This window comes from Octodon degus, unplaced genomic scaffold (assembly GCF_000260255.1).
Source record: "Octodon degus isolate 3935 unplaced genomic scaffold, OctDeg1.0 scaffold00093, whole genome shotgun sequence".
In the NCBI taxonomy this organism is placed as follows: Eukaryota; Metazoa; Chordata; class Mammalia; order Rodentia; family Octodontidae; genus Octodon; species Octodon degus.
The window spans coordinates 3,104,974-3,121,032 of record NW_004524669.1 but is presented as its reverse complement, the minus strand read 5'-3'; the positions used below and the strand labels follow the sequence as shown (position 1 = coordinate 3,121,032).

General features: G+C 38.9%; 1 protein-coding gene across 3 annotated transcripts in view; it reads left to right on the top strand.

Moving 5' to 3' along the window:
- Positions 1 to 10,205, top strand: part of Slc11a2 (solute carrier family 11 member 2) — a 32,879-nt gene extending 22,674 nt beyond the window's left edge. For all 3 annotated transcript variants that reach the window (XM_004637814.2, XM_023722776.1, XM_023722775.1), the window contains exons 12-17: positions 650 to 769; positions 897 to 1,046; positions 1,565 to 1,638; positions 2,190 to 2,343; positions 3,963 to 4,016; positions 9,716 to 10,205. In XM_004637814.2, the coding sequence (XP_004637871.1) occupies positions 650 to 769; positions 897 to 1,046; positions 1,565 to 1,638; positions 2,190 to 2,343; positions 3,963 to 4,016; positions 9,716 to 9,793 (630 nt within the window). In that variant the 3' untranslated portion in view covers positions 9,794 to 10,205. The remainder of the gene's footprint in view (positions 1 to 649; positions 770 to 896; positions 1,047 to 1,564; positions 1,639 to 2,189; positions 2,344 to 3,962; positions 4,017 to 9,715) is intronic.
- The last annotated feature ends 5,854 nt before the right edge of the window (positions 10,206 to 16,059 follow it).

The window sequence follows — 16,059 nt, the reverse complement described above, 5'->3', positions numbered from 1 at the left end:
AACTTCATGAACTCATTTCTGATCTGACTATCTCCTCTGAAGTATGAATTATTTCAAAGCTCCAGAAGCCAGCCAGTCATTTTCTTTTGTATTGGAGGGAATAGAAGATCAATGGAAAGATGGATTGGAAACTGGGAATTTGGAAACTCCTGGTCACAGTATATATTTCTAAAGGGTATTAATTTTGGTTACTGAAGGATTCCTTACAAAAGTCCCTCATGCTGGCTACATTGTGACTCAGGAAGAGTAGAATACATGCACGTACTATACAGAGCTGTTCCCACATTTATCTGTCTGACCTTTTGCTGCTGTATTGTCATTTCCTATAATAGTGTTTTAAGGACTAAACTTTGGAAACTGTGATACAGACTTTGTTTTTTCAGTCTTAAGATGGGGGCTAGAGGTAAATCTTTTAGAGCTTGGAGAAGGAAAGACTAGGCTGAGGAATGAGAGCATGTCCAGCAACACTGAGATTGAAAGCTGCTAGAAGCAGATCAAGACCTCCACCTGGGGTGTGACAGTGCCCAGCACACACTTGGTGTAGGGATTGTTTATCAAAGAAGTAGATGTGCCTCAAAGAAATGCTATTTTAAGTGTTGCCTAAGCAGATGACCAACACAAGCACATCTTTCTCCCTTACCTTTCCCAGGGTGTGGTGCTGGGTTGTTACTTTGGGCCTGCTGCCCTCTACATCTGGGCAGTGGGGATCCTGGCTGCCGGACAGAGCTCCACCATGACAGGAACCTATTCTGGCCAGTTTGTCATGGAGGTAGGTGTGGTGTCAAGCAGAGGGAGCTAACACGGTTCTTTGCTATTTCTCAGTCTCATGCTTCTTGAACCTCTCGAGCCTGTCTTACCTGTTAGAAGATTCATCCTGACTCTGTGTTTCCGCCCAGGGATTCCTGAACCTAAGGTGGTCACGATTTGCCCGAGTGATTCTGACTCGCTCTATTGCCATCATCCCCACTCTGCTTGTTGCTATCTTCCAAGACGTAGAACATCTTACAGGGATGAACGACTTCTTAAATGTTCTGCAGAGCTTACAGGTGAGCAAGCAGCTTAAGTTCAGTCCTTGGTACCCAGCCTGGTTGGTGCTGGGTGCTGGGAAAAATGGAGAGGAGAAAAGAAGGTGGATAGTGTTGGCTGCAGGGAATGGGCATGAAATCCCTGGCGTCTGAAAGCCTTTGAGGAATGGTGTGGCTTTTTAAGATGCTGAATAGTAAGTGTGAGCTATACTTGCGTATGGAACCCAAGTTATAGTTTATATATCCAGCAAGCATTAAATGAACTGTAGAATACTCTGCTGGGTCCTAGAGAAACTCAAGAGTACAAGTGTCATCCAACATTCATAAAGACAAAAAGAACTTATGATCATCCTTAATACTAGTGAGAGCTCCACAGATTTCTTTCTACTATTTGAGCATGTTAGGGGATAAGAATAATTAGGTCTCACAGAGTTGGTGAGGCAGGGCTCACGCTTCGGTTCTGCCAGCCGCGGCAATCTCTAGTGTGATGTGCAGGGGCCCTCTGGTGGCCCCATCTGATCATACTTCTTTCTTTCCAGCTTCCCTTTGCTCTCATACCCATCCTCACATTTACAAGCTTGCGGCCAGTGATGAGTGAATTTTCCAATGGAATGTGAGTAGATTCATGGTAGTTCTCCAGAGGGGAGCTGAGATGTGGGGAGAGGGGTGTTTTCATCCAACAGAAGAGCTAGAAGTAAATCCCAGGGGAACTGCACACTTTTCAAGGTGATTGCTAGCTGCTGCTTCTGTGCCTGAAAGATGGGAGAGCAGGGATGTGATAAAGGAGAAAGCACATTTTTATTTCAATTTTTAAATCTTTAACTTTCCTGCTTCAGCCACTGAAATTTTATGTTGAATTATCTTAATGAGAAAGACTTAAGCTAACACGTTTTACATATATCTTGAGGTGATACACAGTGTTTGAAATTACTTGTTACATTTCACCCTAGGCTAATAAAATGACTCATTGTATATCTAGCACTTGCTTTTCTAGCATCTTAGAGATTATTTGAAGCATGTTTTTTTTTTTTTTCTTCCTACTATTATCTGACTTTTCAGTTCTTTTTTCAACTATCCATGAGATCTTTTTTGTTTTGTTTTGTTTTGTTTTTTTTGTGGTCAGTTTGGACTGTTTTACCAGTGACTGTGCTGATTCTTTTACAGAGGCTGGAGGATTGCAGGCGGGCTCTTGGTCCTTATTGTCTGTTCCATCAACATGTACTTTGTAGTAGTTTATGTCCAGGAACTAGGGCATATGGCCTTGTACGTGGTAGCTGCTGTGATCAGTGTGGCTTATCTAAGCTTTGTGTTCTACTTGGTAAGTCTGGTGGGGGAAGACAAGGGGACAGGTATCTGGGATGCTGAGGGTGCAGCTGACATTCAGAAACGAATGGACCCAAAAACCAATAGCAATCTTTCTTCTGGTTATTGGGACAGTTTGTGTGGAATTGTTAAATCAGCTGTTTATACATCTAACCAAGAAAGTTACATTGTTTCCTAAGAACTAGCAGTTTTTTACTTCTGTCACTTGTCTATAGTTTCCATTCTTAGTTCCTAACAAGGGGACGGAATGTTTGAAGAACCAAAGGAGGTAGCAATGTGGAGAGTGGTACAGAATTAGAAAAGGGAATGTGATTTAGAGCTTTGCAGTAGAGTACAGGTAGGATCACAGTGTACTTGTGCTTTACCATGTACTGTCTCCGAAATTAAGTAAATAGTGATACCTCCTCTCCGGATTTTTTTTAGAATTATTCTAAAAGCCCAGGCTATAAACACATACCTATATAGAAATGCAGTGCAAGTTATTTGTGCCCAGATTTGTACCCAAATAAGTCTGTAGGTCCAGAGTAAATTATGTAAAAATGATACAGTAATTGTTTTTAGAAAATGGTATTGTAGACTCCTGTTTTCTAGATATTCTTTAACATTGCTAATATTAGTGACAAGCAATGCAACAACTCCACCTCCCAATTCCCTATAGAGTTTCTGGGAAATACAAAGTTGGGCATAAGGAGCTACAAAATTTATGCCATGTCTGCTGAGAAAATGGTGAAAGGCAGAGGCCAGAATGTTGTTGATCTCTAGAATATTTACCTAGTCCCCATATCAATATCTGCCACAGATTAGATATCGAATTGAGAAAATCCCTTTAGTAAATATTGAAAATAAATATTTGGGATTGGAATTTCCATTTCCCTCCCAATAAATCTCAGGTACACAAAAATTATACTGACTCTAGGGTCTGGAAAACCAAGTAACTGGATATGTTGCTAATAGGAATCGTTTTAAAAGTTAGTTTAGAGCCAATAGATGGCACAGGTCCTGGGTTCGATTCCTAGCACAATTGTTAAAAATGAATGAATGTGTGTGTATATGTTTTAAAAACTAAAATCAGCTTAGAAATCTGGGGAATTCTCCCTTCTTGCAAATTGCTCACAATGGTGTCAAATTGTCTTTACTGATTCTCAGACGAATGAGACTCAGTGTTCCCGGTTGATAGTTGAAGGCTCATTCTACAACAGATTATCACTTTCTAGCTCCAAAAGAGAGATTTCACAGAACAACTTCAGAGACTACATCAGTCACTCTGGTCTGATAGTCATTCTCCCCATTTCTCATAATGGGGGTGAGAGAAGGAAAGTGGTCATCAGGAAATGCCCAGTTGGACAAAAGAAGTCATAAACCCAAAGCAGTTAGGAACAGAGAAAACTGAGTATTGAAACCCACATAGGAGCACTTTATTGGGGGCAGCAGGATGTTTTGAAGGGACAGAGGTCAGGAGCATGTCTTGGGCAGCCCTGGGTGGGAGGCTGGTAAAGCTGGGTGTGTGAGGAAGAGAGCAGGATTGTGTCCGAGTGTCGCTGTGTGAGTAGGGCTCACTGTGGGCCAGGGGCTCTTGTGGAGCCTGGTAACTGATAACCGTGTTTCATCTTGCAGGGTTGGCAGTGTTTGATTGCACTGGGCTTGTCCTTCCTGGACTGTGGGCACACGGTAAGCATCTCTAAAGTCCTGCTGACGGAAGAAGCCACTGGTGGCGATCCTAAGTAAACACTGGTCCAGTCTGTCTGTCAGCCGCAGGTAGCCATCAGAGCCAGTGTGTTTCTATGGTTTACTGTGTGAACATAGCTACAAGTATGTGCCGTTGCACAGACTACATTTAGAACTAAATAACTGCTTGGGAAGGACTTTGTTTCCTGTCTGCTTGAATGATGGACATAATTTTGTTTTTTCTCTGACCTAACCTGAGAAGGATCTTTGAAAAGCTGACATTTGCTGCTGTCATCCCAACACTAAAGGCTTAAATAGCTGCTAAAGAGAGAATTCCCTATGCATGATTCTTAACCAGACGGTATGATTTTTAGAAACTAGAAAATGCAATACATTTTTATAGTATAAATTATACACATGGTAGTTAAAAGTATGCATGTTTTAATTATCAAAAGTGGATTTTAAGACGCTGAAAAATAACTTTATGTTTACCTTTTCATTTATTTGAATTATTTTTTAAAACCTCCATTATAGTAATTTCACCCATATGAAATACAAAAGTAAGAGACATCTACCTCAATCAGGCTCAGGATTCTTTTACCTTATTTCCAATTTAAATTTCTCAATGGAAATTAAGAGAGGTGAGAAAGCATACTGAAGTGATAAAAATGGACGAATGGTCAAACTCACCTATAAGGAGTGGTAACCAGTTACCTTCTAAAGACTTTCCTTCTGAAGCTTACCAGGATTTTCTTGTAGTCCTGAAGTTCGTGACCTATGAGAACAGGGCTATTGTGGCTGTGTAAAAAGTCCACCTCCAAGAGAGAGGGCAGTGATACTAAAAGATGATAGCATTTACAAACTGATGTCCTCACAAGACTTTGGGAATGAGAAGTAAAGAAAAAAGGAATGAAGACCCTTGTTGTATTCCTGAAAACCACCTTTTAGCAAAATCATGTTTTGCGTCACACCACTCTGCTTCTTGTCTGAAGTGACTTGCCAGGTGATCTTGGGCACTGTGACCCTAACATTACAAAGCACACAGACTCTCAGCAAGTCAGCAGAGGTTGCTGAGACTGCAAAGTTCTCTGTCAGCAAGGTAAACGAGGCTACCTCTGCACAGCTGCTCCAGCAGAGAGATAAACTGTGAGGCCAGCTGGGGGCGCTCTGGAGTCAGGAAACGGACGTCTCAAGCCTGGAGCTGCTGCTCTTCAGCCACTTCTGACACTTATATGTGGCACGTGAGGCTATGTGATTCTGTCAACCCACATCCCATTCATCTGATGCAAATAGCTGAGTCTTATGTAGCTACTGTCCTGGTGAGAACAGTCCTGGAGCTTTCCTTCTCGTGTCCTGTTTCGCCAATTCGCTTTCTCCACCTAACTCCCAGGGGCATTATTCCTGATATTTTGCACACATTCAGAAATGCAGACTGGATAGACTGTGTCTTATAAAGCATTAATGATAACTTGTAATTTACCACTGACCATAGATTTTTCTTAGCTCCTCAGTAATACAATACTGAATCACAAATGACAATTCCTCTGACAGGCTGTCCTGCCTGCCCCTCTCCTACACTGGCCATTGTACACCAAAATGGTCATAACCATCTTCTGAAGATATTTAGAACTGACATTTTAAGATTTTATCCACCTGTGATAGTTAAAAGCCAAACTTACTCCCACCAAATTCTTTGTAAAGATGGTTTGGTCACATTTACGTTTACCCCAGGTCTGGGTGTGCCCAGCGTGTCTCAGATTCACAAACAGTTCCAGCAAAACCTGCTACTATTCTTGTAGAAGTTGTATATTTGACTTATTATTAAGAAGAAAAGTTTCTTCCCAGATAAATGGAATTTAATAATACTATGAGTGTACTACTTTATGATGTGAATTACACTTCCATATTCTGTATGGTCCTTACACAGAGAATGTGTACTTAAGCAGTATTCTAAGTACAAAAACAATGTGTAGAAATTTAAGTCTTCCAGCGCCAGCACGTGCAGTGCATTTTGGCATATGTGTGTGTGTACTGTTTAAGGATATTCAGTTGTATTTTTATAAATTTACCCTTGTTCTCCTGAATGTGCTATGTAATTTTTATTGGTACATAATGATTACATTCATCATGGGAAGTTGGTACATGTACATAACATCTCTAAATATGACATGGAATAATTGTACCACTGCCGCATACTGGAGATTAAAGGTGGAATGTGGAAGAGCTTCAGTTTGGCTCCTATGAGATCTTGCTCTGTGGGTATCAGGAATGGTTCCAGTTGAGCTTTTAGTGACTGTTTTGATATGTACCTTTAATATGTAATTAAAATTTTTTTCTTTTTCCAATTTGGTTTTGTGGTTTATTTTTTAAAACAAAAATACTTTATTAGTAGGATCTCAGCAACTTTGATACTAAAATACCAGACTTAGTTACTACTTTGAATCACACACTAAGCCCACACAGTTGGTGGCTTTGTCTTTTTTTTTTTTTTTTTTTTTTTTTTTAATGTATTTAGTACAGGGTCTCATTACACAGATCAGACTCGTAGTGATCCTCCTGTTTTCAGCCTCCCGAGTGCTGGGATTACAGGCATGCGCCACCACACCCAGTCTCAATCTCCTGCACGTGGTCCCATCATCTGCCTAAGCAGGCACTTTAATCCACTGAGCTATCTGGCCAGCCCTACTGGCTCTATCCTTGGACAAAAATAAATGTGTTTAGTCCCTAGAAAGCTTATGAAAAATAAAAGAAATAAAGCTTATGGTAGGTAGAGACACCAAGGCACTAATTTCTTTTACTCACATTTATAGTTTTGTAATAGCTAAAGGTCATATTGTTACTACATTTAAACAACATTTTATCCTTCCTTTCTCTCCTGTAAACTGGGTGTTCATCTCCCTTTAATATCGTTTCACTATTCAACCAGACTTTTACATTCTATATTTATTGCTAATAAGTATTGAGTATTTAAAGAGAAAAACCAGAATCTCTTAGATTAAAAACAAATGGAAAAATTGGCATACTTTATTAAAAACAAAAGCAAAACTAAACCACAATAAACTATCAACCCTGTGACTACACACATGACAGGAAAATTTAAGCACTTGATTTGTCCCAAGAGTGTGACTAGAAGATCATTTTATGTTTAATTGCAAGGCTTTTCCTGCCTGTCTTCTAGGAGCTGTGTATTCTAAATAATCCCATAGTTCTCCACATTGGCTTCATTTACTTCTCAGTTCTTATTTCTGGTTTAATTTCACAACTAAAATAAAATGTAAGGGCCAGCCAAATAGCTCATTGGATTAAAGTGCCTGCTTAGGCAGCCACAGGGGCCAGGGGTTTGGTCCCCAGGCCTGCTGTGCTGGTCCTGCCCCCAGGGTGCACTGAGACTGCGATTGAGACTAGGTGTGGTGGTGCACACCTGTAATCCCAGAGCTTGGGAGGCTGAAAACAGGAGAATCACTACGAGTTCAATCTGTGTAGTGAGACCCTGTAGACCCTGTACCAAATACATAATAAAATAAAATGAAAAGCAATTTGAAGATCCTTTCTTGAAGCACTTTATTGCCTTTGGAATGCCTTCTGCACTGTGACTGGTAGGACCAATGAGTCTTGGGATACCAACATCTTCTGACACCTTGGCTATGAATGTAAGAATGGCTGACCCATTACTCTGTGCAAGTCGGGGTCTGAGCACCCGTGTTCTCTCATGTACTCCTCATAAGGAGAGGACCCGCCTCTCTATAGATGAGGCATCTGATCAGCCACAAGTAACTTGCCCCCCTCACACTGACAATAAATGGGCACTTGGCTTTTGAACCTGAGTAGCCTATTGCCAGCACCCAGATGTTCATGCCCAGGCCATCCTGTAATACATGACACACCCTTTGTGCTGGACAAGACACAGCTTAGCAACACCAGCAAGACCAACACATTGAAGCATTTGCTTGGCACTTCCAGTTAGTGTCAGAATATATTTTGGCTCAGAAGTTGTTCAGATGTATGCACTGTTTGGCCTATGCTGGATTTTTAAAAGTTTGGATGCTGTTGGCAGGCATAGAAAATGGGGAGAACCCTCTGTGGTTTCATCCTGGCAATAACTAAGAAGTAATAATGGGTTCACCCATTTCCATAAGCCCTCTACCCTTTATTGTGTGCCAGTTCATTCCATTTCTTAATGTCTCAGAGCCACATGACAAACTTTTCCAATGAGAGAGTCCTACCTACTAAGATATGTTAAGTGATATGCTATATGGGCATCTTGGAACTGGTCACACAAGCCTCCCTTGCTTCGTAAGGAAATGTTTACCTTGGCTTACTTGTTAACATAGCTTTCAATGAATTATTAGTGTGTCTGAAAGTTGCTGTTAGTCATGGGTCCCTGCAATTTAGACTCTAAATGTGGAAGCGAGTTGGTCTGAAGAGCTGTTTCCCTTCCTTTAAGCCATATTCCTCACTGTCTTCCCTGCCCTCTGATTGGGATGGTTTGATCCTGGCCTCTTCGGATCTATGTCATCTTCACACAGTCATCACAACATTCCTGTGAAGTCATACAGAGTAATTTGTTATGTGCTAAAAATATATATTTATTAGAAACTAACATGAGATAATGTGTTAGTATTTGAAAATACCAGGGACCTGTAGCAAATATTCCCATTTTACACTCAAGTAGAGTAAGCTTCTAAAAGGATACATGACTTGCTGAGGTTATAGGAAGGAATAAAATTCGTGCTTGATTCCAACTCCATGCCTTTTCTACTATACTATGATAAGCTAATTCTTTTTCTAGCTTGATATTCTGCATTAACTTAAAGGCTGTTGGTATCTAGGCATGATAATGTGCTTGAGCCCTAAATAATAATAGAAGGGCTAAATAAGAATCAGTGATTGTCCCAAGCTGTATTCAAGGAAGAAGAATAAAAAGATACAACTCCATAGATCCTAACACCAAATATCTGGATTCAGTTTTCTATGATTGGGGGGTGTGGGTAGGTTCTACAAGCATGGGGAGTGATTTTGATATAGGTAGAGATACTTGGGACCCACAGGTCATCTGCCTCTCTCCGACCCTTTTTTTTTTTTAATAAGTTCTTTTTTGTTTGTTTTTTTCTGCTTGGGTGGCAAAGGATAATGGAACCAGGATGATAAGGATGAGGATTTAGACTATTTGTAATCTGATTTCCAGTACACAGTCCTAAAATACAAAGGCAGTGCATATTTGCCCATGTTATCCTGATCTAAAGTCCCATCCTAAAGCAGCATCCCCAGAGATTGAGGGCTCATTTTACTAAGGGCATTTGACATAACTTCAGGCCTTAATATCTCAGTTCCTGTTATTTTATTGTGTGTGTGTGTGTGTGTGTGTGTGTGTGTGTGTGTGTGTTTGTGTATTTGTGGCAGGATTGCTTGTAGTTTAGCTGGTCTTAAACTCACTCTATCCCAGGCTGGCCTCAAATTCATGGTGCTCTTGCGTCAGCTTCCCATGAGCTGGTTTACAGGCATTTGCCACCAGACCTTGATGTCAGTTCTTGTTTAAACATTGGAAACCAAATATCTTTAAGCCACTTCTTTTCTGAAATGAAAATACAGCAATATTGAAAATGTCCTAAATTAATACATTACTTATAGGTGTATTAAATGTCCTTTGCAATATTTACCTACTTGAAAGTCAGTCTAACTCTCTTCAATCTCTTTGTCCGCAGTATCACCTGGGATTGACAGCTCAGCCTGAACTCTACCTTCTCAACACCATGGATGCTGACTCACTTGTATCTAGATGACCAGTAGCCTGAGACTTCTTGTATACAAGAACTGCTTTGTCTGTGCCCTTTGTGCCGTGTGTCTGTTAACATCTCTGTTAGTGCAGAGGTGAGTTTTGCTCAAGCACTTTGAACAAAAGATGAAGATTTCCTTATGGGAATGGTGTTACAAGCTGACAGCTCAAAGTGTAGGTCAGAGTCACACCTACCTCACAGCAGCCATGTCACAGAGTTAATAACTGGCCTGTAATGGCCACACACCCTATGGGCTTATGTCTTCTAAAATTTAGAAAATATGGATATATTTAGGTAAACCAAAGCATATCAGTTAGGTGGAATTTTAAGATTATCTGAAAGTGATAGATCTTTTTTGTATTTTTTTAAAAAGTCTATTGTTCAGGGAAGTCTAGGGCCAGGGAGATAGTTCAGTGGCATAAGGGCATGCCTGGCAAGGGTCAGGTCCCAAGTTCTATCCCTGGTACTGCAAAAAAAAAAAAAAAAGAATTAACAGGGAAGTCTGATATTTGCTTTATTGAATCATGACTGAGAAAAGAAAGGGATTTTTGTAATGAACTGGTCAAACTGGTTGTCTTTAAAGGGATTCTTTACTATTCCAGTCAAATATCACTTTGCTCATCATCAACAAGATTGCGTATTTAGTAGCTACTGTTATTAGTACATCATTTCTAAAGAAAAGATTGTATCAATTTGGTGATCATACTTCATTTTGGACATCAGACTGCTTTGTAGTTACTATCTTCATTGTCACTTTTCTCAGAATTTTCTCTGTGATGATATATAATTTTTTTTAGAAACCATATTTTAATCAATGATTAGTTTTCCACGCTGCAATGTAACTTGGCCAATTCTGGCATTTAAATTTAGGAAGAAAAAGAAGAAACCAGTAATGTTTAATTATGTTAAATCCTAACACAAGGCAATCTGTCTTAAGTTTGAATAATTCTACAATGTCTTTCTGTCCACTCTTCACATTTCTACTCCAAATACCATTTCTAGGTCCTTAGTCTATTTCTAGGAGTAGCTAATGAACTAATGGAGATATTGTTAGGTCTCCTAGGAAATGCTAAGCATTTCATTTTAAGACAATTATGCCAAGTAGTATGAAGTTAATACTAGTCCACAATATAGATTAGTCCACATATTGTAACCTTTCTATAGATATTTTTTTACTCCCGTTCCTAACTGTGACTTTTTTACCTTAAAATTTTTGTGATAAAATAATTTATATTTAAAAAGTTTTAGGATGAGGGTAAAACTCTTGTCAACAGAAGGCCTTTGGCCCAACCCCCAATACTGGGGAAAAACAATAATAAAATGTTTTATTGTAATTATCTGATTGAAAGCTAGATTTGCAGCACTGGGCCCACATTCCTGTGTAGAAGTGCATCTGGCTGGAACTGAATGGCAGCTATCCATTTTCAGGGCTGTGCACTGCAGGGGGCATGTACCCCTTTGTGTCACTCCTTTCCTGCTAGCTCCCTGAAATCTTTGTGTGACATTGAATATTCCATTTTTCATTAAGCATTAAATACTTGACCTCTCCACCTTATTTTAAAACGTATTACCTTTTAATATGGCCCTTTCTTTTCTTTGGTCAATCTATGGATTGAACCCAGGGACTTGGGCAAATGAGCAAATGCTCTAGCCCTCTCCAGCATAAGACCTTTATCTTTAAATCTAGACACTGCCTAACTTCATTTCTAATGATTTGACTCTCTAAATGACAGGAAATTTTCTAAGATGAAACTACAATTCCTTCACTTCAATTTCAGGTGCTCTTGAGACTTGAGATAAGAATTGCAGTTCTGCACCCTAGGTTAGAGTCTGTATGATATTAAAATGGAGAAGAAATTAACATCATTTATAAATTCTTGCTTGAAAAGTTGAAGTTTAAGTGTTTTGATAGTAACTAAGTAAATTTCAGATAGTAACTCTAACTGAACCAGTTTGATAGATTTCCTGTTCTCCCTGGGCAATTCCATTTCTCATTCATTATCAAATCATGTTGGAGAAAGGTTAAAACAGTAGAAACATCCTATTTACAACTGATAAGAGAGTGAGTTAAACTGAGGTTTAGTACTTCGGCATTTGTGTAACTCTTCTTTCTTTTTAATGTATGTCACTGGGAACTGATTTGAGTTTACAAAAGTTTACAGTTATTCTCCAAGAACACTCCCATTGTCATAAAATATGATGATAAACTGAATCATAATAAAACCAGTAGAAGAGTCTTGGGTGTGCATTTTTACAAAATCAAGAACATTTAATTATTCTCTAATTTGTCTTATACAAATCTAGATTTTTATGTGAAATGTACTTATTGTATTAGTTTTTGTTTATTGTAATGAAATACATGAAGTTGACTATTTTGCAAAGAAAAGCTGTTTATTTCCCAGTTCTGGAAGTTCAAAGGCAGGATGTTAGCTTTGGCTCAGTCTAATGTAGGACCTTTTGGCTGTGTCACATGAAGAATGGCATTATGGTAGGAGCATGTGCCAGAGGGGAAGATAATAAAAGGAGATATGGAACTCAAAGAGCAATCCCAGGACCAGACTCCTTCTTTTTATAGCAACTTGCTCTCGTAAGACCTGCTTTAATCATTTCCAAGGGGAGTGCCCCCAGCGCCCTAACTTATGCTAGCCGCTACCTCTTCAAAGTGTAACCACCACTCAACATACAGCACTGGAGACCATGTTTATAATACATAACCTTCCGGAGGGAACACACTCCAATCATTTCCAAAGCATAGCATGAAAATATTGTGATGGTATTAAGAATTTACTGGGGCTGGGGAGGTAGCTCAGTAGAATAAGTGCTTGCCTGGCAAGTGCAAAGTCCTGAGTTCAATCCCCAGTACCGCCAAAAAAAAAAAAAAAAAGAATTTACTAGGTAGGCTTACAGGATCAGAGGTGGAAGAATTCCAGTATCTACCTCTGGGATCAGATATGGAAGAATGCAAAATGGCCATCACCTGCTGGGGCCTACAGGATCCAATCAAAGTTCAAAGGCCTGGAGCTTGCTGTGCAGTCTGATGTAAGTCGGTGGAGGGAAAGCCAAAGGGTCTGCGCTAGAGGCTGCATGGGAAGCCCGAAGGCCTGAGACAGATGTCTCAAGGCAATTGCAAAGACCAGAGCACCTTCAAAGAGGAAAAAAAAGAAAAGGAGGTCCTGAGTATGATTTTTTTTTTAAAAAAAGAATACAAAATGGTACCAAAAAAAAATAGAAACAATAAAAAAATTAATTAAATTAATAGGAATTTGACAATGGTTGTTGTATTGCATATTGTTACCTTCAAATTAGTTGTTTAGGTTACTAGATATAAACCTGAAAAAAATGGTTTAAAAAAGTTACAAGAAGTTAAAAAGGAGAAAAATGAATAAATAAATACATTTACGCATTAACTGCTGTTTTCATTAAACCAGCAGAAATCAGCAGTATAATTATCCAAACTATCCTGCATATATACATGAATGCATCTTCTTCCCTTGTTTTGTCCTTCTCTTCTTCCCAGTTTTTCCTTCCCATTCTTTCCCTTTCACAGTATCTTACTCTTTCTGGTTCTCACACTAGCAAGATGATGTTTGCACATGTAGGTCTGACTTATTTCACTTACCAGTACAGTCTCTAGTTGTATCCATTTACCTATAAAAGCCTCAAAGTTATCTTTTTTATGGTTGAGTAATACTCCATTGTGTAAAAATACCACACCTTTTTTATCCATTCCTCAGTTGATGGGCACTTGGGTTGTTTCCAAGATTTAGCTATGTCAAATTGCACTGCTATAAACATGGGTGCACATATATCACTGTGGCATGATGTTTTCAGTTCTTTTGGAAAACTATCTAGAGGGGAAAAGCTGGCTAGAATAGGGCCTCCAATCCTAGCTTTCTGAGGAATTTCCCTGCTGATTTCCATAATGGTTGTGCCAGCCTGCACTCCCACCAACAGTAGAGAAGGGTTTCTTCTCCATAGCCTCTCCAGCACTTGTTATTGGTTGACTTCTTGATGGCAGCCATTCTTTCTGGGATAAGATGAAATCTCAGTGTTATTTTCATTTGCATCTCTTCAATAACCAATAACATTGAATATTTTTTTTCATATATTTATTTGCTATTTGTATTTCTTGATTTGTGAAGTGTGTATTCATCTTAGATGCATTGTTGGATTGGGTGTTTGAATTTTGGAGGCCTGATTTTTTTTTTTTTTAATTCTTTTTTGTTGTTATATTTAGTACAGGGTCTCACTGCACAGATCAGACTCATAGTGATCCTCCAGTTTTCAGCCTTCCAAGCACTGGGGTTATAGGCATGCACCTCCATACCCAGTCTCAATAACTGTCTCAGCGCACCCTGGGGGCGGGGCTGGCACAGCATGCCAAGGATTAAACCCTGGTCCCTGCATCTGGCTATGCAGGCGCTTTAATTCTTTATGTTACAGATAGAAGTCCTTAGTCTGAGGGACAGTCAGCTATAATTTTTCCCAATTCACAGATTTTCTTTTTACTCTATTGGGAATTTCTTTTGAAGTGCAGAAACTTTAAAACCATGAGATCACAGCTGTTGATTCTTTGAAGTATTTCCTTTGCATTTTGGTTTTTGTTCACAAACTCTACCGCTATGTCTTTAAGATTTCTAACTATTTTCTCTTCAAGAAGATTTAGTGTTTCAGCTTTAATATTTAAATCTTTGATCCATTTTGACTGTAGTTTTGTGCATGGCCATAGATACGGGTTTAACTTTAGCCTTCAGCGTGTGGAAAGCCAGTTTTTCCAGCACCATTTATTAAAGAGGCTATCTTTCTTCCAGTAAACATGTTTGGCACTTTTGTCAAAGATAAGGTGCCTGGGTGTGTCTGTAGTTGTGTGTACATTTTCTAATCTGTTCCATTGATCCTCGGGTCTGTTAGTTTGGGGTTTTTTTTGCCAGTACCATGCTGATTTTATCACAGTAGCTTGTAGTATAATTTCAAGTCAAGGATTGTGATGCCTCCAGCCTTTCCTTTGATGCTCAGGATTATTTTTGATGTTCTAGGTCACTTCTGGTTCCAGATGAACTTTAGGAATGTTTTCTCTAGATCTGTGAGGTATACTAATGATATTTTAATTGGGATTGCATTGAATCTGTGTAATAGTTTTGGGAGTCTGGTCATTTTCTCAGTGTTGGTTCTTCCTATCCAGGAGCAAGGATATTTCCATTTTATGAAGTCTTCTTCAGTCTTTTTTATCAGAGTACTATAATTTTTCACTATATAAATCTTTTACTTCCTTTGTGAGATTGATTCCTAAGTATTTTGTTTTGGGGGGTGTTATTGTAAAAGGTATGGTTACCTTAATTTCTTGGTGTGTTCATTGTTTATGTATAGAAATGCTACTGATTTTTGAGTGTTGACTTTGTATCCTGATATGCTACTGGATTTAGTTATTAAATCTATAAATTTCATGGTAGAGTTTTTGAGTTCTTCTATGTAGAATATCTTGTCATCTGCAAGTGATAATTTCACTTTTTCCTTTCTAATCATTCCTTTTGTTTCCCTCTCTTATGTAATTCCTCTGGCTAATGTTCCAGAACTATATTGAATAGGAGTGGTGACAGTGAACATCCTTGTCTTGTTCTTTTTTTTTTTTTTTTTTCAGAACCGGGGATTGAACTCAGGCCCTTGTGCTTGCCAGGGAAGCGCTTATTCCACTGGGCTATCTCCCTGGCCCTCTGATTTTATTTATTTATTTATTTATTTATTTATTTATTTATTATTTTGCAGTACTGGGGATTGAACTCAGGACCCTGCACTTGCACTTACTCTATCTCTCCAGCCCTTGTTCCTGATTTTAAAGAGAAGGCTTTCAGTTTTTGTCTGTTTAGTGTGATGTTGGCTGTTGGTTTGTCGTAAATGGCTTTTATGAGGTTGAGGTAAAGACCATCTATACCAATTTTATGTAGGTTTTTTTGTTGTTGTTGTTTTGGGGTTTGTTTTTGTTTTTGTTTTTTGTATTTTAGGAAAGAGTCTATAGGGTGTTCAGGGTTTCATTACTAGATTGTACTCATAGTGATTGATCCCCTTTGCCAATCTGCTTCTTTTGATTGAAGGATTGAACCACATACATTGATGGTTATTACTGATATGTTTTGGCTTATCTTTGTGATGTTATTTTCCCACTATAGGATCTCTACTTTGCCCTCTGTTTAATTGCTTGCTCTAGTTGGTGGTTCTCTTCTATTGTAGTTCTTGAAATTGTGGTTGATTTTGTCTCTTTCTATAATACCTGTCAG